The sequence below is a fragment of the Anopheles darlingi genome, chromosome 3 (assembly GCF_943734745.1).
Source record: "Anopheles darlingi chromosome 3, idAnoDarlMG_H_01, whole genome shotgun sequence".
Taxonomy (NCBI): Eukaryota; Metazoa; Arthropoda; class Insecta; order Diptera; family Culicidae; genus Anopheles; species Anopheles darlingi.
The window spans coordinates 66,001,120-66,024,246 of NC_064875.1; the positions used below are offsets into that span (position 1 = coordinate 66,001,120).

General features: G+C 48.9%; 1 protein-coding gene across 4 annotated transcripts in view; it reads right to left on the reverse strand.

Moving 5' to 3' along the window:
• Positions 1–4: 4 nt before the first annotated feature.
• The window catches only part of LOC125955254 (phosphatidylinositol 4-kinase beta), an 84,864-nt gene continuing 61,741 nt past the window's right edge, over positions 5–23,127 (reverse strand). For 3 of the 4 annotated variants that reach the window (XM_049686303.1, XM_049686304.1, XM_049686302.1), the window contains exons 4-13: positions 7,804–7,915; positions 7,412–7,730; positions 7,215–7,343; positions 4,264–7,146; positions 4,062–4,180; positions 3,840–3,977; positions 3,498–3,772; positions 3,327–3,415; positions 3,064–3,228; positions 5–2,981 (exon numbers count right to left, since the gene is read on the reverse strand). In XM_049686303.1, the coding sequence (XP_049542260.1) occupies positions 2,794–2,981; positions 3,064–3,228; positions 3,327–3,415; positions 3,498–3,772; positions 3,840–3,977; positions 4,062–4,180; positions 4,264–7,146; positions 7,215–7,343; positions 7,412–7,730; positions 7,804–7,915 (4,417 nt within the window). In that variant the 3' untranslated portion in view covers positions 5–2,793. Of the gene's footprint in view, positions 2,982–3,063; positions 3,229–3,326; positions 3,416–3,497; positions 3,773–3,839; positions 3,978–4,061; positions 4,181–4,263; positions 7,147–7,214; positions 7,344–7,411; positions 7,731–7,803; positions 7,916–16,558; positions 18,452–23,127 lie in introns of those variants that run through there. The other variant, XM_049686305.1, reaches the window with a different exon arrangement.

Sequence of the window (23,127 nt, forward strand, 5' to 3'; positions counted from 1 at the left end):
AGGATACATTTGTGTGTTTTGTTTTAACTTATATTCAAATTTTGACGACAAAATGTTTGCCTTTCCACGTTGCTCCGCTTGTTTTCTCCTGTCTCGCTCCTTGGCTTTCGTTTAGTGTTCTCCTCCCACGGTTTTACACATTGCTACACTTTATCTAATTAGGGTGTTTCCCTTTAGCACAGCTTGCTTACACAAGCTTCTTCTGTGTAGTGGGGGGGTCCTTTTGCCCCTTGCGTCAGTATCATCGTCTTCTTCGCACGGCCGCACTACCGACTACGTACAATGACGAACCTTTGATAGTAGGTAGGTAGCAGTAGGTAATAGTATTATAATATAATATTAAATGTAATAGATTAATAGCATTAATAATAATCTTAGCTACTTTTCACATTACTTTCCGTGTTGTGTGGCGGGAAGTTTCACCTCCTTTTGCTTTTCTCTCAGCCTGCACAGGAGGCACAGGCTACTCAGATCGCTCAAATCGACAGGTATTACGGGCGAATCCTGGAGAAGACCGCATTACCCTTCCTCATTGCCTTACTCGTGTTTTTTTAAATTTTTATTTGCTTTGATCTTCAGCTAGTTCTGATTTATACAATAGGTTTTGTAAGATACTTGTTATAGTTACGATTCTTCTTTTTTGTTCTTTTTTTTTACCTTGCCCACTCTCTTCCTTCCGGCGTGACTTGAGTACACATTGTACAGTGATGCGGCGAAGCAGGGCCCATCACCAGGGCTACCTCATTCGTATCAACCATTCCTTAAGGTGACGACACACGAGAGAGGAAAGGATAAAATAAAACCCAAAGAGTAGTAAGGGATGTAAGCGTCCGCGTATCCAGGATTACAAAGTTAACAACACGGAACGTACGATTTACAGTAAGGGTTCGTCTTCCGATCAATTTACATGTAATGCATGCGCAATACGGAGTATCTCTTATACATGTACATATATATATATACTTATATATATATAGCACATGGCAATGTAACATAGGCTAAGGATTGACAAATGGTAATGATGCTGAACCGAAACACCGAAACGCACCGTTGAAATTAAATCCAAAAGAAAACACCCCGAAAAATACGTTCCCAACTTATCCCCAGTAGTGGTGTAACCGTTCCCCTACACAGCTCATTCTTCATTCCGAACATTGAGTATTTGGTTCTGTGTTGTGTTGGGCCATAAAATGTGACTTTTGTTTGCGTTTTTCACTTAAAGGGATTGAGAGAAAAGGTAGAAGTGCTAGAAAGAGTGTTTGCCCGGCTGTTTCTCAATAGTCTCTCTTTCTCACTCGCAATCGAATTGCAATTGGTGTAATTCCCTCTCCTCTACCCTGAGCCACCCTTCTATCATGTACTCTTTGTTTTAGATTCATTTAAATCCCATTTAGCTACTGCTTTTTACAATTTAGTTTGAAACTTACAGCTTCCACTTCTTCGTCTCTCTGTTTACTCTTAGGCGATCTCTCAGTGATGATCGCTCGGCGTTCAGTTATCCTCTGCTTTTACACTTTACCTTCTGTCTAGCCTATATTGAGAGGGGTGGAAAAACACTTTATAGATAGAACGTGCCAACCTCATACACTATTCACTTCTGTCAACCATAACCTTTTCACCGAGCTCTTAGAAACATACCTTTGTTTTACAAACACACACCGAGGGAAAGCGAGGAAGAGGGCACGGTAAACGAAAACCTAACGTAACAAGCAGCTTTCATAACGTTTACCCTCAATTTGGCTCTCAACACTTATCCTTCTTCTTAAGCAACACATGTCTTCTTTCGCACATTCCTCGTCTTTCTTTGTCTGCCTGTGTAAGCGCACTAAGCGCCCGGCGCCGGGGGATACCCTGCTCGATTTCATTTTGATTTCTTGTGTTTACTTGCGTTTCGCTTCGTCTTATTACTAATGAGTTATCTATTACGAAACTATCGACGCACTGCTGCTTTATGTCTGTACTTTTGCAACGAAGAACACGGACGACTGTGGTAATGTGAAAAAGGTATGGTGGATGAGAATATGATGCTTGCTTGGGAACCCAAACTCCACTTATCATAACTTCACTCTTTCCTTTCATCTCTATTCGCTAGGTTGAAAGAGCTGCTAGTATGTACATCCATTACGCCTGCTGCTGCTGATGCTGCTGCTGCTGCTGCTGCTGCAAGTATTAAGCTCTAACATGAGATGAAACGTGATTTCAAGTTTTTGTTTTTAAAGATTAAAAACTCTACTTCTCTTATACAAAAAGCTAGCTAGTGTTTAGTAATTTACTTGCTTCCCACTGTGTCTGTGTTCCGAACTTTTCTGACCAAAAATGAGGTCCTCGCCGGCTCGCTAGCGATTGAATTCAGTATACGTTCTCTAGCCTACTTTTCATCACCTACCGCTACCGTTCACCGATACCATTTCACCATTCTACAAACCTAACAAGACCTAACGACGGTAAAGGTTAGCCATGGTTTGCGGTTGCATTGCGTTAAGTTGTTGCCATTGCACAACACAAGAAGACATCTTGCACCCACTAGAACACATCCGAGATGAAATGTTTTTGCTTGTTTGTATTCCCGAGTAAATAAACACAAAATAATAGTTTTAACGAATGCAGGAAAGAGATATTGAGAAGAATTATTTTAAAGCAATAGAGCTGTTACCCCCTTCAAGATCACGCAATGCCAATATGGAGGAAAATGCTGTATCCCATCCGCACAGCGGGGTCACCGGTCGAGATTTGTACTTTTTTTTATGTATCGTCGCCTTCTGCGCTTGCTTAGATTTTCATGTAGAATCGCTCTCACAAAATGCCATTCGTGATGTACTGGTAGCCATCGTACAGCTTGGTTGAGAGCGAGTTCAGCGAGTCCTGTATCAGCTGCTCGACCTTACGCTCCAGCTCTTGCTCGGTTAGGTTCATGTGGAAGCGATTGCGCAAATTGCGCACCGTACCGGAGCAACCGTTCTTGAAGCACGGCAGCTGCGAACCTGCAAGCAAAACAACGATCGATTAATACGGAAACCTATACAAGACCCCCCCCTTCTATCGGGCTATCGAGATAATACTTACTACTTCGCATTATTTCCACAATATTGATGATGCGATCCATATGTTTGCGTGCGGCCTTCAAACCATCCAGTAGCAGATACTTGAACTCACTGTACAGCTCCGATTCGGGACCACCCATCACATCGACAAACTCGGGCGTTAGCTTAAAGGGTGACTGCTCGAAACCTGCACAGTAAAACGAATCCCCCCAAAAAAACAAACCAAATGAGATACACTGAACAACCAACATGCAGTCTACCAACGTTTGTTAGTGAGATACTTACCGAGGTTTTTGGGCGAAATGCTCAAAATGAAACCGAAATCGATGTGAATCAAATGACCGTCCGAGTGAAGCAGAATGTTCCCATTGTGGCTGCAGAAGAGAGACAAAATGGATGGTTCAACAGAGTCTTCAACAGAGGCTGGATTTTCAAAACGCGCGTCACCCAACTTACCGATCCTTGACCTGCAGGAGATACGATATCAAACAGTATGCCGCGCAGGACTGCATAAAATTACGCTGGGCCCGCTGGAACGCTTCCGTCTCGATTTCGCCGTACTCATCGATGAAGTAATCCTTGAGGCTTTTGTTGGAGTTCTTCTTGATCTGGTGCAGCGAGACGGTATTGACGATCGTTTCGATCAGCCCCGAGTCGTTCGATAGACACACGATCCGGTACGGTCGCACCCAGAGGTCCACCTTCTCTTCATCCCAGATCAGCTTGAACATCTGCAAATAAGTGGAACGGCGTGTTACGGCGAACCATTGTTGAGTTGTTAGCGATCGACGTTCTTACCTGCAACAGCTGAGTCGCCATCAGCTCCTGCCGTAGATCGTCGCCACATTTAACGATGGCCGACAGAAGCCTCCAGTTTTGCAGGTGACCGTACGGTGAGGATTCGCGAATCTGTTTCTCTTTCTCGTGCCAAGGTTCCTGCAGCAAGCAACAGTGGATGATGAAGATAAAATGACCATAAGTGAGATTGTCGCGATCAGTCCCACTACCCAAGGAACCTACCTTTAGCGCGGCGGCAGAAGGATCCGACGGATCGTTGCTAAACGGTTTCGCGTTCTCCGAGTTCAGATTGGCACAGTGACGCTTCTTCACCTCCCCGATATTGAACAGCGTTGGAGTATCTACGACATAACGTACGTCCGTAGGTTAATTGCAGAATAGCTACAAGTGATCGAACGATCGACCTCTCACGATCAGTACTTACGGTGTTCCCGGGAGTCGTAAGAATCGATGGAGAACTGCGATATCGTATCACGGTCAGTGGACATCTTGGTGAGACTCAGGTACTGGGCGGTGATCTCGTCATCTTCCTGCGACCACACATCGTCCTCGGTCAGCCCAAGTTCCATACACCCTCCACTAACGCTACCAGTCGTTCCAAAGTCTACCGAGCATTCGGACAGTTTGTTCGGTCGCCGTACCGACGATGTAGAAAGGGAAGAACCAGTGGGTGCTACTGCTGCTGGTGCAGCGCCTGTTACTACTGTCGACGGAGTCGTTACCGTCTCGCCAATCGTTTGGCTATCAGTCTTTGAGTGTTCGCGAGAACCGACAACACTACTTCCGCCCGTCGTCACAATGGTGGAGCTGTCGAGCCGTTCCTCGCTTTTCGTGTGCCGCAGCGTGGGCATGAGTTTTGGGATGACGGGCGAGGTGTAGATATCCTGCACCTCGACCACCTCCACGTAGATGATGTAGGGGGTTTTGTCTTTCGAGTTGAGCACGGCCGTCTTCTCCTCGGTAATGCGCACCACATGATGTGGCAGAGCTTCCGAGTGTAGCGGTAGCCACACGCGCGCCGGCAGATTCTTGTTGATCAAATTCAACAGTATCCGCAGCCGGCTCGTCTTCTCGATCTTTGTCTGCAGGCAGGTCAGCATCTTGCCGATATCGATCAACGATTTCATGAACTCCTTCTCCGGTGCTAGCTTCGGAGCACCGCAGGAGCAGACCGTCTGTTGGCCGAGCAGATCGTTCACCGTTCCTCGGACTGACTCAAAGCACACGCACCCATTATCGAAGGCACGCCCGGTCGATAGATCGCCCAGGCAAACGGGCCTACTACTGCTACCGCTGCCAATGATCGGATGGTGAGGTGCATGTAGTACACTACTCGCGAGGTGAGGCAGATGTCCTGCTGGTCCGGCTACTGGTGCCACCGTCGAAGGTGGTTGACTGTAAAGCAACTTCGGATTTACCGACATCATACCGCCCATCATACCAGTCGCGTCGGATTGCGATCGATGGTGCGTCTTTCGAACCGCCGTCAGCGCCGGAAGGTTCAGAGAGTTTATCGTTGTTGCACTGGTACCATCATGATCCCGTTGATGCTGCTGCTGCTGCTGCTGCTGTTGCTCGGTGAGCCGTTGATAGGAGGACTGCTGATTTTGAGTGCCTGTCTTCACGCGTTCCCGCTTGGGGTACAGCTCTCGGAGTAGGGTTAGATGCTTGCGAATGCCGTTGCTTCCGCCGGCACTCAGCATCTCCATATTAAAGTTATACGCCTCCAGCAACCAGACACATTTCAGCGAAAAGTCCACCGACTGGCGGCACCGGTACACCAGGTAAGGATCCAGTACCTCAGACAGCTCTTCGATCTGCATGTACATGACCATCAGCTGAGGAATGTACAGATCAACCTCACCGTTGGGGAAGCTGAAAATCTTGTTTCCGATGAAGCTCAGCACACCCGGTTCCTTCGAGTAGAACAGATAGTGCACGGCGAAGTGGATGTTAAAGACGGGCGATTCAAAGAATCGCAACAGTCCACTCTGTCCGGCACGTTCCGACCGTATTTGCGATTCGTCACGAGATGCCGCACTGCTGTTGTTGCACGCTGGTCCTGCCGTTGTCGTAGAGGATGATCCCGTACTCGTAGTAGCTACTGCTACTCCCGGCACCACCTTCAGAGAAGCAGTCGAGGATGATTTCGATAGTGATGCTTTCGGTGCTGCTAGCAGCATTTTATCGCATGGCGATTCTGGATGATCTATTTCAGTAACCGCTGGAACCGCTGGTGCTGGTGTTGGGCTTTGAAGCTGTTGTTGTTGCTGCTGCTGTTGGTGGTGCTTCGTACGCGATCCGAACATGCTGCCAAATTCGCGCCTCCGAATCGCTTCCGTAGGCGATTTGATGATCGAGGTACCTAAGCTGTTCGCTGTTCCGGTCGATCCCGTCGTCGTTGTCACGCTGGCACCTCCAGCAGCACAATCTTCCGCCGTTGTGCTGCTCTGTTTCTCTCGATTCTTTGCGTGCTTCTTCTCATGATTATCGATGATGCTCTGTGCCGTGCGGAAGATGGCATTCTTCGTAGCACCGAAGAAGTTCCGAAAGATCACTTCATTCTTTTGGTCCGCCTTCGACTGTTGCGGCTGCTGTTGGTCATTGTTGGTCGATTTTTGACTTGTGCCACTTGCGTTATTGGCAACTGTCGTGTTGCTGGCGCTGCTGCTGATGGGGCTGACACCCTCATGCTCAGCTCCCGCTGTTGGCACTGTTGAGGTGTTGTTGTTGGTGGTGATGGTGGTATTGGATGGCAAAAAATCGGGAATCGGTGCGTTGGTTGGCGTGGTCAAGGACTTTCCTTCGCCGATGATGGGCGTCGGTGCGTCCACAACATCCTGATCATCATCACCCTCTCCCTCACCGCCGTCATCATTGGCGCGCGTCGTAATCGTCGGTACATTGTCCTCGTAATCGATCGGAACGAATAGTGTTTCGAGCATGATCGCTGCACGGGTCATATTCCGTTGCCGGTAGCGAACCTTATCGCTGATTGCGTCGGCTGAAGCAGCAGTTACCGTCGCTTGGTGGTGGTTCTGGTGGTGATGGAGCTGATCGCCACTACCAAGCTCATCGGTGGTAGCTTTTGCATCGTTGTTGTTATTATTATTGCAACCTTCCACTGTGGTTGGATAGAAGCACAGATCGGACTGCAGCATGCGGTACTCTTCGTCCATCGATGTCGTTTCCAGTATCTCGATACACTCCTCCTCGGACGGATCGATCTCGCCAGAATCGAGGCTTTCCCTCGAACGACGAATGCGCGTAAGTGATGTATGGTCCGGCTCCGAGCCACAGATGATACCTAAGATCGAGGAACACCTTGATAAGAATGCAACTCTACGATAGCCAACCATGATCTCTTTTACTTACCAGAATCATCCGACCCCAGACTCGTCAGATCCTCACGCTTTTTGCTTTCACTTTCCTTGGCACTCGACAACGATGATTCCACGTCACCTAAATGTGTACCCTTCAGTGTACGGGATGCTGCACCAATCCCTACAAGAACCGATCATTATACATTAGTGTCGATACGGAATGTGGTCTATGTTCATGTGCCAACATACCTTGCTCAAGCAGTTCCATCTTTCCCATTAGCTGCTGCTGTTGCTGTCGTTCAGCGATTGTCCTATCGGTTGAGGCCGGCAGCGATCCACCTCCAGCACTCGAGCAGCCATTGATCGTCGGCCTTCCTCCTTTACTACTGCTGCCCATACTTTCAGCAGCTCCCTGCAGCTTGCTCCCCCTACCGGTAATGTTGGGCGTGTTGGTCGGATTGGTGGACGATGAGGATTGGATGATCTTGCTGCACATCGTTCCGCTCAGGATGGCGTTCGTACAGTGGAGCGTGTTTTCTGATTCCGCACTTGGTGAGGACACTTCAACCTACAAGACATGTCATGGTGCGAGCGTTAGATAAATGGAACCGCAAGCGGGAAACAAGCACCAAGTGTTGTACCTCCGGTATTCGTTGTAGAGCACTGTCCAGACTGCGATTCCGATGATGCTGTGTCATGTTGATGCGCGTGTTGGTCACTTGCGAAACTGGAGGTAATAGAATTCCCATTGATCTGTGTGCGTGAAAGAAAAAAAATGGAAAAGCAATACACGATTAGTACATCACATGGCAGAGGGCAGTTCACAGGCCTTGTGGTGACCGGAAAGGAATCAAATTCGTCTTGTAACTTGTCTTTCACAACCGAATCCAGCGAGCGTAGCGGAACGCCATTTCAAGGTTCGACGCACACCATCTTTCCAGATGATTTCCCTTCGGAAACATAACGCATGGTTTACAACCTTGACCATGCCCCTCCCCACTAGCTACGCACAAATACAGCGGTCCACAATCGGAGTGTTTTTTTTTTTTTAATATAAATGCTGCTGCACCCACGTCAGTTGAAGTCGTTATGAAGAAGGGTTAGTGATGGTGCCCTTGCGGCCGGACCTTTTCCCGGCCAGCCGGAAGCAAGACCGAATTGATGGGCATACTTAACCCTCGACACCACTATTGGACCCTTTTCCGACTTTATATTCAGGACCTTAACCCCCGGGGTTGGAAGACGACAATCCAGGAGATGGAGGCTACTGAAACCCAAGTAAACAGTATAACCTGATCATGAGCCAGCTGTGTCGTAAAGGGAGAGGAGGCCCAGGCAAAACAGAGGATCATTCGTAATGGTAGCCGCGCGTGTGCCTTTTAATCTGATTAGTTCATTCCACGTGGATACCGGGGTGGGAGGGGGGGGGGGGGGGTCATTTGTGGCGGTCAGTTTACACAACTGCTCTACACATCAATGCTTAAGTCTCGGGGGAGGCGGCGCTAAGATGGAATCAACAATCGTAGTAACCACTGTTGTAAGAATCGTATACTCTGACGGCTTTTGATTAGGTTGAGTTAATCGAAGTAGGCGAAGGTGCCGAAGGAATAAAATGGTCTACTCAGTCCAGGCAACCATGTAGCGACACTTTCCGTCTCATCGATCTCGTCAGCTGCTAGTTCTAAGCAGGCGTCAATAAATCGCTTATCCGGTTGGCAGGAAAACGAATTCAGTGTCGCGGAGAGATTGGCTTTCTGCGAATCTAGTTCCCAGCAAGTCGCACCAATATCATTGGCAAGATTAAGTGAACCAACGATTTTATCAGCACAACCCCGGACAACCTTCGACCAGCGCAACAGTCAGCAGTAGCGGTATTATCTCGTCGCCCATCATGAAGTATCGAAGTTCAAATCGTTAGTTCAAGAGCATACACACAACGATCAGAACGGGTCCTAATATATCATCACACTCTAGACATTCCATCGGTTTCCCCTAGCTAGCTCTCCTGACCTCTGGATACGCCAGAACAGACAAGATAATTGTTGCCGCCGCCCAGCACTGACTAGCATTCGCCTACACAGTCGCTCGCCGGCATCGGGACCTTGTCGCTCCCTCGCTTCCCTCTGCTCTTCACAGTGCGCGTGTGTCTGGGGATCTCATAAATTACAGACACGCACCATATCACAACGCTGCACGCCCCGTACGAATCCCAGAACTCTTCCCCGGACATTGCGTGTGGAAGTCGGTCGTACTTCCTCTCGCACTCTTTCTGTCTCTTCTGTCAGCCTTCTCACCAGGGGCCACAGCCAGAATCTAACCTTCATCGGCTCCCCTTAGGACACGTTGTTGTAGTAGAAGTACCTTCAGAACGCGTCTGCCGTCTCATCGACCCTGGAAATGTAATCAGCGGAGTGTATTCAGATTTGAAGCGTTGTCTCCAACAGATTCAATCTGCACTAGAGAACACACACACACACACACACAGTACCATTACACAGACCGTAAAACGATGCGTTACCTCGTTGACAGTACGATAACTTCTTCCACCCACTTCGAATGCATTCCATGACACATCGGCACTACATCCAAGCTGCAGCAGCAGCAGCAGCAGGCAATGTGCTGCGACGCCATCTCGGGCTTCTCAAATCTGAGGGTCGGTGGGAGTTGAGGCATTTATCATTGGTCACTATAAATAGAGGCAGCACCGAGGGCGCGCACACACACACACGCAGAGCTTCAAATGTGCTGCGCTATTATGAAGACCATCAATGGCGACGAGATGGCGCGGGCTACCGGTTCACTTCCATTTCTCAAAAACCCTATTCCCGAAGTGCATCCCTTGAAACTTCTTGACACATTCATCTCCGCCGTAATCTCTCGGGAGCGTTCGGAGGAGGAGTTCAGCGAACTCCCAATCCGGTAGTATAGAACCATATTTCCGAGCCATTCCAGTGAGCCCAAAACAGTACCGCATTCCAGCAGTTGTTTATTTATTTGTCGGCTGCCCCAAAAAGACGTGCTAAAGGATCCATACAGAACGCAAACACTAGAGCGGCACACACAATGAAATGATGTATGGCTAAAGGCTACCGTCATTGATTGGTTGAGGATTGGGCAGCTCTGACTCAAATTCCAAGACCCCGGGGGCCAGGACAGAATTGAAAGTGAAGCGCACCTTGTGCTCTACATCGCTGTAAACCGTATTTTCTTGGTCTAGAACATCAGCTAGATGTTTTTGAAGGACGATCTATAATGGAAAGGGACAAAAACTTGTTGCGGAGGAATGTGCAGTACAAAGGCATATAGCAGCTTACAGCTACCTTCCCCTCGCTCATTTACTACAACATGTACTCCTCTTCACTACCACCAACCCTCCAAGCACTCGGATGTACCTTTTTGTATGGATGTCGTAACCGACGCGTGACATGACGATCAACTGATCTTGCGTCTATCCATCGATCGGTTGATTTGATCGATTGAGCAGTGCGAACTTACACAGGCAGGTGGTGGTGGTGGTGGTGGAGGTGATGATGCACTTGAAGGGCATTCTTATCACGTTCATACTGTAATGGAGTCATGGTTTGTTGAGAGGAGCGCTCAGCGTCGACGTTTCGAGCGGGTTTCGCCACAAAACGCCAAGAATACAATATCTCGAATCTCCATGGAGGATTGTATCGGGTTTCGTTAGCGCAAAGAACCGGTTCTTCTGTGAGAAGCCTCCGCCTCTCCTCTGGCACATCCACGGCAGCCAGCTAACCCTAGCACAGTTACGCAACGTGTGACCTCACTGCAGCACGCAGGCGGATGTTCTCGTACACAGGGTACGGCAACTGTAGGCTAGGTTCTGCGCTCCTGTGGAATGTGCAGTTACATCAATTAGCACGAAATCAATAGGATAGGTAGGGTCCCGCTTCTATAGGCACCGGAGCATAGGCATCAGAACAAATGCATCAATCATCTGCACGTTTGTAGGCACGTTGGCATGCATTTATGATGCGAAATCGTGTCCTTCTCTCTCTCGCTTGCTCTCTTTCGAAGGAGAGACGGAAACACTTAGGACACGCCGCCTATGGTCGCGAATCAGCAGCATTGCTGTGCAGCAAATATTGAATCGCAAATCGCTCGAACGCAGTTCACCTCGAACCACTGTTCTCGGCCGCTCGACGTTTTAGATCGTGCGCAGCGGCCGAAGGCGATTGGTGATAAATCTGCTAACAAATAGTCAAATAGCTCTACACCCTCTAGTGTGGCACTACGCTGGTGTCGTGTATTGTGTTGTGTTGTGCTCGAAGTGAAGCAAGGCTGTATGCTCCACCCAGATTCGGACAGAACACGACGGGGTCTCTCGGGGAGTAGAGTATTGGTCAACCAGTACCAACCAGTGCACCAGGTGTATGGGGCTATCGGTTTAGGAATCAAACCGGCCAAAGAATGCAAACGATTGCCCAACCGAATAACCAACATTGGGACCTTTCGCCGTGTACAAACGACCTTACGGCATGGTTCCCTTTTCGGGTCCTATTACTTGAATACCTGCTGGCCACGACGTGACTAGCGGTCGCAGCGAATAATCGTTGAACGGTAGCCAAACTAATCAATCCGTTTTGTAATGTCCCCATACCGCCAATTGTGACACAGCTGTCACATTTCTTGCTCGTTCATTTGGTTGGTCTTGAAGAAACTGCCGGGGTGATAATCTGGTAAATTGACGTACAAATTTAATTATATCGTGCATATAGCGTGTGCGTAGTTCTGAAAAAGATATTAATGTGCCGCTGCATCGCACACTGGTGTACATCGTGGAGAAGTATGGTAAGATTGCAAGATGCAGGCAGCGCGTATTTGAATTCATAATGTGTGAGCGCGGAACGTACGTTTGAAGATCATAAATTATTCATTTCATATGCGTGCTAATTTGGTATCGATAAAAGGTGCAGTAATTAGCAGTCTTATTATTATTATTATACGCAGGCTGTCTTATTACCAGCGCTACGCCTATCACTCAATATTTGAAAGGCAAAACTAGCGTAGGGAAAGTTTGAGGTTTCAACATGTGCAGCCATAATTATTTGTCAAATTTCCAAAAAGCAACGCCGCATAAATGAACGAAATAGACAAATGCGAACAAATATTTGATTCGAGTATTCATTTCAAATGCTCCAGAACAGAACGCACGGAGCATGATTCAAGTCTACCGTTGACAAATCAAACGACATATTCACATCACAGTAGCTCTACTTCGTTGTTGTTGGAAGTTACTAAGAAACTTTGTATCGTGGCACAGGCCATACAAATGTTTTAATCACAGTAACGGTTGGGGGGAAATAAATCGCTATTAATCGTTCATTTTCTAAATGATACTTCAAAAGAGGTTGATAATGCGAGAACCCCAGTTCCTTACAGCGATGTCTCACTTTCCTCTCTTTCCATTCATCAGTCTCGGTCGAGTGGCGGCGCCATCAGTCAACGGAAATGCTGCAGAAATTTCCCACGAACTCTTCAACACTTGGAAGGATTCTGCTCCCAAAACCACATTTCGGGAAGGTCGGGAAGGGTATGGGAAATGACCTCGAAACAATCCCGCGCTTGTTGTGACCACATCATCGTCCTGTGCCATCCAAGCATCAAAGGAGATTAGCACACCCTAACCAAATGCCGCCCCGTGGTTCGCGGTTCAAGCAGTACACAACATGCATTGGAGCTTCCCCCACGTGGGAAAATGAAATGTGCAGGTTCTAATCAGAATCGGTATGGCTTCAGTTTTGAACAAATTTTGATTATCTTTCCCAGTGGTGTACAAGCTTGTACTATTGCGTGTTGGTTGGTGTGTTACCCTGTCATTCATACCACAGCAACATGTTGTTGTTGACGCCCTACCATGCACTAAGATGGTCCACAGTTGAACACATCGAACCAAGAAGCGAGCGACGAAAAAGGCGAAATACAATACTACGCTACATCTTTATCGTTTTTCGCCGAAACTCGTTTCTGTACGGCTTTACGGTTGAATAAAACATGAGACCCACTGTAGGCTCTCATCTTCCAAGTTGATATCCGAAAAGCTTCTCTCCATCCGATCCCACCAAACGGTAGGAGCAAGTTTTTGCGCCGGTGGTTCTGGTACTCACTCATCATCCAAAACCTGTGTCCTTCCTTCCAAGAGAACACCACCTTAACAACGTTTATCGGGAATCGACAGCGAGCTCAGCAGCACACTAATTTGCATTTTTATCTGTCCCATCCGAACTCCCTCCAGCACAGAGATATACGGAATAGTTTGGGTGGCGCACACTGGAATCGAATCAAGAAACAGCACCAACGGTGCTCTGGTGCTGAGAGTAGTCGTAGTTTCGCGTCTACCAGCATCAAGATCAAGATTCGAAGCCCCTTAGAAACTGGATCGATTGAACGAATTAGATTGATTAACGTGCGTAAACCAAACCAGAGAGAAAGCTGAGAGCAGTAGCCAGAAGGTGAAAAACTTGAGGAAAAGTTTTCAACAAACTGCTGTACAACAGCAAACATGTGAGGTTCCTTCAGGAACGTGCCAAGAAGGCAACGACATACAGCACCAACACGTGAGCCGACTAAGTTATGGCCATAATCCGTAAGCTTTGAGACAAAACACAAATACCAGAAACTTTCCCACTGCGGCACATGCGCTTATGATGAGTCGATCGAAAAACGCCGTACACGAGCCAAGCATTTCTGGTTGGTAGCGGCTCTGGGATTGGCCAGTAGAGACCAGAAATATGCATATCTAGTTAATTGCATATGTTAGATGCACAACAGGGCGCTTGGAGCAGGTTTTCCAAAGAGAAACCCCGGGTTCTAGTGCCCGCTACTCTGCGTTTGTTTGATTCATAGAGAAGGTGGTGGTTCTGAAGGGCGTTATCGCATCTCTACATACACAGCCAGACAGGTGTCTATCTCTTTCGAAAGCGTCCACGTGCGTGACCGATAAGAGTGCCACGCTACCTTACCCTTTGCCTTTGCAACCAATACCTGTCCTCCCCCCGGAAATTGAAGGATGGATTTTGAAACGCATAAGCCAACCGAGCTCCAATCACTGCCATTGACGACTCCCGGGAGCCGGATTTATCTAGTGAATGTGTTTAAACCCCGGTCTCGAAATGGGTGAGTAAGCTCACCTTGGCAGGATTAGAGGGAGCAAAATGTGTCTGGCGCGTCGCGTCACCGATGGTCACCTCAAAGCTCTAATATGAATTTTGATATCGAAACAATGTTTCCAAATACACGCACATTGGATAGATAGAGGAGGTAGATAGTAACAATGGAGGGGATTTACTTGAACTCGATGGTAACAATGGATTTGGAAACACTCGCTCGACCGTCTAGAATAGTCTACACCGAAGAAAATTAAGCTAGAAGGTTTCGATGCGAAACACTGCCGTAGGGAGAAACACTGCCGAACGGAGTTTTAAAGAAGCCTCACTCCACGTCATATACTTCAATTCAATATCGTTTGACGGCATGCGAGGTGGTTTCGCTTGAACAACAGAGTATTTCGATTGTTCTCGTTTGCGTCAAAGACCCCGACGTTGTTTCGACTACAGGAAAATTTGGTTTGATATCTAAGAATCTAGTCCATTACGTAGGTTTGTTGGAACGTGTAAATTGAAGCATTTTGTTGATCACATCCTTCTGGTAGTGGTGAACCGCTTTCCTGTTACCACAAACGGAAGGGGAAACAAGAACGAGCTAATCGCAACGAGAGAAGAGGGGCAACGATTATTACGCGCAAGATTACACTCGCTCGTTGAACTCGATGGGAAAACCCATTTTTGGGGGTAGATTCCTCCCAAGAGTACGCGTATTCGTATCGTGCTTATCAGGATTGTATCATCTCCTGATTGGACTTCCAATCTTGAATGACCTTCCCCCCGCTCACGTGAAAGGGAAAGATACCTTCGTTGGTGCCACCCTCTCACTTGCCGCAGTGACGCGAGAACCTTTCGAATGTCTCTTCTGGCCACAATAGTACTACTACTGCAGCTTAACCCGTAACAGCCCCTTCACTAGTGTGACTCATCGCCACTGTCCGTAGGTTACCGGAGCTTCCTCTCTTGGTACTTATCAGCTTAAGTCTGCTAGTGACGTAAGCAGCGCCAGGCGCATTTAGCACTTCCCCGCGTTCAACGCTCACGGTGCCATCAAGTCAATTGTTGGCGACTGCAGTTCCTTTTCTATGCACCATATCCTCTCTTTCCAAGGGTGGGATTAAAAACAAACACCTGTTGGGTTCTGGTGCCATTTATTTTGATGTTGTTTGGTACCACCCTCTACTCCGCGGGGGTCGCTCGTTTCACCGTCATCCACTTTGCGGATTGGCCGCGATCCAGCATAAAAAAGAGAGATTGCCTGGCGTACGTCATCGCACATAAACACACAGCTCACGCACACGTGCCTAGGATGGATACCATGGAGCGAAAAGTGGATCGTAGCAACCTGGTTGCTGGCAACAATGTAATTCGTTTCGCTCGTTTACTGAACGTTGAACGACCGACCGACCAGACCAAGGCGTGCTATGCTGTTCCGTGCTTCTATTTTGATGGCTGGTGTTGTTTGACACAGTTAGAACATCCCGCGTGAAAGGGAAACCTCGAATCAAAGTACGCACAGACACACGAAAGCACGCAGGTGAAAAAATGATCTATGCTGCCAGCCAGGCTCGGTTGTTGTGACGGAGAAGAACGGGGTCGCGGTTTGCACACTCCACTTCACGTGCTTCTACCACACGGCAACTCCGACGCCACCGCGAGAGCACTCAATGATCTCGCTGGGGGGCGGTTGTTGCTGGTGGTAGTGCTGTTTCACTTTCCTCCCCTCTACGCTTGCCTGCAGCACCCACCCTAACGCAATTCCGCACATTCCGCAACCACCAGGTGCGTTGCCACTGACTGTTGCTGCTGCTGCTGCAGTCGATTGCGCGAAGACGAAGAGCCCCCAAAAAGTAAGCAAAACCAACAATCATCCAACCACACAATCATTAGACCGTTACCGTACCGAGTTGCTGACGGTGGTGATAGTGTTGGTGATGGGAAGGTCGCTGAATTGAGGCCCGCGTATTTCGTCAGCAGCAGCAGCAGCAGCAGCACGTCGTAGTCGAGTAATGGTGGGTTGTAAAAAGTTTCACTTTACACAGCTTCGACCGCGATGATAGTAGCCATAGAGGTTGGTAGCGCTATCTCGCAACACAATATAATAACGCGCGCTCTCACTCTCTCTCTCTAGGGCTGAGAGGAAGGCCGACGGACTGCATCAAATCAAATCACCATCAATCCTTTGCAAACGGGCCCGCTGTCTGGTGGTTGCGTGCCTGCGTTGCGTGGTCCCTATACAGCGTCTTATCTTACACTCCCAAGCGGCACCAACCGTATTGTGTTATCAGGGCCGACAACGACGATGGCGACGGAGCGCCTCCTCTTTGCTGACGTGCGGAACTACACCACGATCACGGGTACTTTTCCACCGAATAAGTTCGTTGCGAGGCCAGGCTCGGGCTCCGGAATCGCGCTGACTAATCTCGGCCGCGGGGGGCGCACACGATACGATTCGCGCGAGCTCGCGAAGCTATCGAGACATTGTGGTCACTTCCCGTCCTCCGGTGATATTTCGGACACCATCACACCGTTTTGTCACAATCGTGCACCGAACGCAGATTGGTGCTTCCAAAACCTACTCCAAAGTCGGATGTAAAACGCGAGGTGCGGCCACCTTGGATGCGAACCGACGACGACTATCCCAGCCCGTTCAACGGCGGGCCTTCGTTGGTACGTCGCGGCTTGTTCGTGGGTAGTGGGTGTAGTGTTGCATGCCGTACACTCCATCAGTATCGGTTTCTCTCTCGCTGTTTCGTTCTCTCTCTCTCTCGATGTACTAGCGAGCCCGCAGCACTCACCGAGAGGCATGCGCCACCCGCAACGCACCATACATTGCTGCTGCAAGCCCAACAATCGGCAACAACAATTCAGCTTGCCTGCGAGTGGATAGGGAGTGAACCACGAGCAGGAGTGCCAGTAGCCAATTCCATGATTTGGAAAAACCCCCTTCCACGGTCAACTGTGTCCAGTGGAGAGGGTTTTTACAATGTTTTCCTGTTTTGACGTATTTTGCAACAACATACCGAACCGTATTACTCTGTGTATCCCCATCTATCACACGATGGTTACTGTGATGGTGGTTTCTTTTCCAAACATTGTCGACATTTGAGAATCCACTGCCTTGTGTATCCATCTCGAACGAACGACGAAGAAGCTTCTCGTTGTTTGCTGTTGCTGCTTATAGAAAGGACGGAAATCGCACTTCAAATCGGTGTGCTCGTTCAATCGCTAAAAACAATTCCATTTTGAGTGCCTCCCGGAAGCACGAAATTCCATCGGTCTAACCATCGATACAACGAGTTATGTGTATTGAGTGGCGGCCAAAGTTATGAACAAAATAACGAATGAAAAAGATACTTTCAAACGCGGCATCTCTCTGTGTACGTGTTGTTCTCCTCGTAGCTTGCAATGGCTTCCACCAAAACGAATACCATCAATCGCGCACCGTGTATGATAACAGCGGTTGGGCCGAACGGGTGTGTTTTGCCACACAGCAATGCCCTGTTTATACACATGCGATCTTCATTTCATTGCTCGCGCGGTAGCAGCATCCGGGGGGAGTAGCAGCATCACCGAAGCGATGAACAATCGTTGGAAATTGGCCCAACGAAGCAATACACCACAGAGTGTGCCTCCCGGGGGTTTCGAGCAGGTTGCCGTTGCCTGCGGCAAAGTTATGAAAGTGTTTTTCTTCTGTTTTTCCCAGTGCTAATTTAATTTTTCACCTAAAGTTTTGAGACCCTTTTAAGGGTGCCCCCGATCAAAGGCGAGCCAGCCAACGGGCGCACAAGCCATTGAAGTAGGCACCAGTACTTCAGTCTCCTCAATGAACTCTCCAACTACGTTCAGCAGGTGAATGTTGTGGAGTGCATTTGATTGAAGTGGGCCGAAGGCTTTCCTCGCGGATGGGAAAATGCATTTTACTCTCAATGCAAGGCATAGACATTCCTTCACCAGCATCCCATACTTTCCTCGTCGTGTGTTGGCTTTCCATCTCTAGGCCGCCCATTTTTCCCTCAAATAATGAGCTCACAGCTGCGGGCATGCCCAATAACTTTGCGCAACAACCTTTACACACCGCGGTGCCAAACTAAGAAAAAAGAAAGGGAAGTGCTGCGTTCGGTAAAGCAAGGTAACGCTTCGTTTCGAGCCATGAAAGCGAATCGGGCTGCTTTCCAATAGGCTGGCATCCTAACCGCGAAACTAGTAGCAGCACCGGTTTGGTCGGTGGATCTTTTTGGAACCCGCACATCGGTCAACTCGAAAGTGTAAATCCTTCTTTTTTCGATCGGTTTGCTGTGCTGGGTGTTGTGTTCTCGCAATATGATAAGTCGCCCATCGCCGTATGTTGTTCTCGAACAAAAGATTTTGGAAATCGCGGCCATACTTTCTTATACCATCGCAGTAATCATTGTAAAGGAATACATACCTGCAAAAGAGAGAAAAGAACTTGGTTAAAAATAAGTCAATAAGACCACAGAAACACTCTACCGAGCGCACACGGCAGAGAAACCGCCATCGCAAACCAACCACAAATCACCGCGATTGCCTTCGCGAAACAGGATTTTTCGCAAAAAAGAAACAATAACAACGTAGTGTACCATTTGCCTTATCAGTGTTGATGATGTGTTTCGTTTCGGAGGCGCAGCAGCGATAAAGGCAAACAGATAGCTGCTAGTACTGCTGCTGATGATGATGACGATGCATCATCAGTACATCAAAGAATGAAGCGAACAACCTGTGCACGGTGTCATCATCATACAAAAAAGCTGATTACAACCAAACCAACAGCATTCAGCGGTCAGTGCAAACTCGTCGTCTTGAACGTCAGCACACATACACACGATTAATCTTTGTTTCGATTTTCTGTATGTACGGAGCATTCACGCGATATGCACGAATCTCGCCGGGAGAGCAATGAAGGCTGATAAGCACAAATGGTTGCTGAGCTTGCACAAGATGACCTTTACCACGGCGAGCGAGACCGTTCCGTGGAAACCGATCGCGAGATGGTGTCAAAAGCAGACCATGATTCAACACCGTGATGCAGCGTGCGCTGTTTTGAGATGATGAGATCATCTTACCATCCCGAAGAAACGCTGTTCATGTGTTCAGCAAACGCGATTTCAGCGACCATCACCCACTCGCTCGGTTAAGGACGATGATGATCACGATGCTCTAGATTGTGCCGCAGCAATCTCACTAGCCGGGTAACTAGGACCCCACAGGCCAGGCCAGCATAGCACACTTTGTTCCACTTTGAGTATTGCTGCAATTTGTCGCCACGTAGTTACACCGGTTTGTTCCACCCAAATGCAAGCTACCATGATGCGGAAAAGCAAGATGTACGCTGAAGCCAATATGCTGCTGCAGCTTTTTGTTGTGATTGAATTACATGTGGCCCGGTATGTGCAAAACTTGTGGCACTATAATTGCTTACTAAACATACAACACAACATTCTCCCTTTTTCTCAAACACCCACAGTTTGCTGTAGGTTTGCCACAGTGCTTGCTGCAACAACACTCGAGAAGGAAGACTTCTAAGGACTTGCTACCTGTGCACCATTCGGTCGCACCTCAAAGCTTCATCTTCGTGTGTCTTGTAGATTCTGGAGCGCAAAACTTTGCTGTCAAGTGATAGTGGAGTGCAGTAGCAGCAGTAGCAACAACTACCTCGTGTACCATTACGTGTGTGTGTGCTCACCGCAGGTTTCTCCTTCAAAAGTTGGCCGTTTTCGAAGATTCTCCTAGACACTCGACGAACCGTTTGGAGCGCAACCGTATTGGAGCGCGAATAGAGAAAGAGTGAGAATCGGTAGAGAAGGGAAGAAATGATATCGCGGGTTTGCCGTGAAGATGTTTGCTTCAGTTAGGACTTTGCTTCCGTAGACGTGTGGAAATTGGAAGTGGACCCCGGGGAAAGGGGGGACCAGGAATTTGGGAACCGAAAGCACCGCCACTTGTGAGAATCGCTCGTAGCTACGAAGAGTGGCGAGGCGCAGGTTGCTGCTTCGAACATCAAAACAAGCAGTGCGTGCGACGCAACAGTACCTCTTTCTCTTAGTGCACTGCGAGATTTATCAAGTGTGCGTGAAAGTTGCCTATTCCCAAAGCCATTGCTACTGTGATTGCAGCGATGATTCGTCAACGATGAAGCAAACAACCGCAAGTCGATCGCACCTATCCGACGGTATCGGGACCTGTTTGATCAGCGTTCGATGACCACAGGAGTGCGGGCACACGCCATCACCGGCAGAGCTCTTCCTGGATCGCGTGCTGCGCACATTCGCAAGGTACCGGGTTTTGCGATGAAGTTGTCACTGCACTTGATGCGCGACACCGCGACACCGCGACACAGCACGTTTCGCTCCCTAGACGAAGCGGCCCGTGATAGAGAATCCGAGATACGGACGAGCGAATGAGCGAGCGAGGGCGAATCATTTCAAAAGCAAACTCCTCGTCAACATTCCATATCGGTGTAAGGGAAGCCCCCCCATTGATTGGACGTGTGGATTCAATTGCTGGTCATTGAATCGTGAGGAATCGGGTGTTTGCTTGATGATTGATGATGATGGGACGGGATCCTAAAACCTCCAAGATCTTGCTTCTGCAGAGATTTCCCCTTCGCCATTTCGCCGATAGTAGCTCATAACCGCACCCTGTCGCCGTGTCTTGATCGGAATTGATTTATGACCACCGGGGTGACGGTGCACATTACGAGCAGCAGACCGCACATACGCGGCCACTAAATTCATATTTATGCTACGTTACTCTTGCCGCTTGCCACGATACGTAGCAGAAGAAATGAAAATATACAGCCGCGCGGTCCCCGCGAGGGGATTCGTATCGTATTTCCAATGCGTTTTAAGGCGTCAACAGCTCAGGGGAGCTCGGAGCACATCACCCCCCCCCCCCCCCCCCACAGGAGTATGGCCGAGAGATTCATAAATTCTAGCATAAACAAATAAGGCGGGATAGCATTACGTCGGGGATGCTGGCCTCCCGTGGAACGTGCAGCGCGCCCTAGATCGAAGAGAAAGATTAATGAGAGAAAAGGAGTTTCCCAGATTAGGGCCACCCCGAACGACACTCGTCGCCGTGCTGGGGCAGCACACAATCGATTTGTGTGGAGTGCATATATGTAGCGAAAGGAATGGATTCTCCTCCCTGGCTAATTCCCTCAATTATGTTGCGTCCAGCAGCGACACGACCGCCGTGTGCATTCCAAAGAGAGTGTGACTCCCCGGCCTGAGTTCACCTGATTAGCAGTGACCGAATAAAACGGGAACGGAATCGGATTACGAAACCGAAAAGATCGCGGCGGGAAGTCCTGAGCTCGGGGTGGTGTTCCCAAAAATCCCAAGCTTCCCATCGCTCCGTTCACTGGGGAACCATCATTTATCTTTCTCTTGTTTTTCCAGACCTACGGTAGCTAAGCTTGCCATCGAGTCCGTGGTCAAGCGGACACCACTACTTGAAGCGCAAGAACTCTCGCTCAACAGGGGAGCAGTAGTAGTAGCAGCAACAGAAACTCCACACGAGCGGCCTGCGGTACCTCCTTCTTTCTGTGTCATAAGCTGGCCATCATCATCATTATCATCATCAACATCGTCATCGTCGACGTCGGGGGTCAAATTAATGGCTGAAACGTGCTCACTACTGTGAAGTGACACTATCGCTGCCGGCGCGCGATACTTTGGTAATACTTTGTCCTGCTACAACTCCTCCTTCTGCCACCTTATGATGCAATGTTGTGTTGCAAATAAGGAAATGGATAGACACCGAGAACTGCAATATGACCACGCGCTTGTACCTATCGACGCAGATAAAGGGCTCTAGTAGCAGTAGCAGCAGCAGCAGCAGTTGATGATGATGTAGAGTAGTAACTGCAAAAGTGAGTGGAATGTTCTGGATAACATAGCGCGGTCAGTCTGACGACCCGTTGAAAGGGGCTCTGGTTTTTAAAGCGAGATTTTAGCAACGTGGGGCCGTAAATAGTCGGTCACAAGCGTAAACCATGGACAGCACGTGAAGCTCGTGCAGGTTGTTTCCAAACACTGAACAGCAGCGGCATGCGTCAGGTGTCCGCCACCAATACGCAACCCCGTGGCGCGTTTGACATGCGTTTGGCTCTCACGCACTCATTGCTGCGGCTACTGCTGCACACGAAGCAGGCTCTGCTTTCCGTTTATCGATTTGGTTTTTAATTTAATTAACTCGTGCCCAACGGGCATTTAGCTTGGTTCTGGCACGCGAAGCACCCCGATCTCCATTGCTACCCCTCATTCACGTGCTCTGCGTGCTTTATCGAACCGGAGGATAAGGTGTGACCCCCGGAACAATGGTTCTTGTTCGTTGAAGCTCTAACGATCACCTAGCACATATCGACGACCAATGACCAATGACCACGATGACGACGACGGCGACAACGTTGGCAACTGCTCTTTATGTTGCCATCACCCCAGCGACCACCACCTGGTATCCTGGTGCACGCACGCACCCTTTAACTCTTGCTTTCGGGGCTTGCGAGTCCGTGTGTCTGCAATCACCATCAAAGGTTCTGCAGTTGCGGACCACCACAACCGCCAGCTCGCCGGAAACGGTCGCAAGAGGTCATTGGTCTTCTTCATTTTCGCTTCCTTCCTGAGGTCTGATGAATGAAGATCCCTACCATCGTCGTCGTCGCCCGTATCATGCACGCCATTTGGTTGCGGTGTGTATTCTAGGCACGTTTCACCATCGTGTGAGCACCGGGAATAGCAGAATCGGAAATGGAATTTCCTCGACTCGACGAGCGCGCGCGATGATCTTGACGCGTAAGGCGGATGCGAACGGCACAAA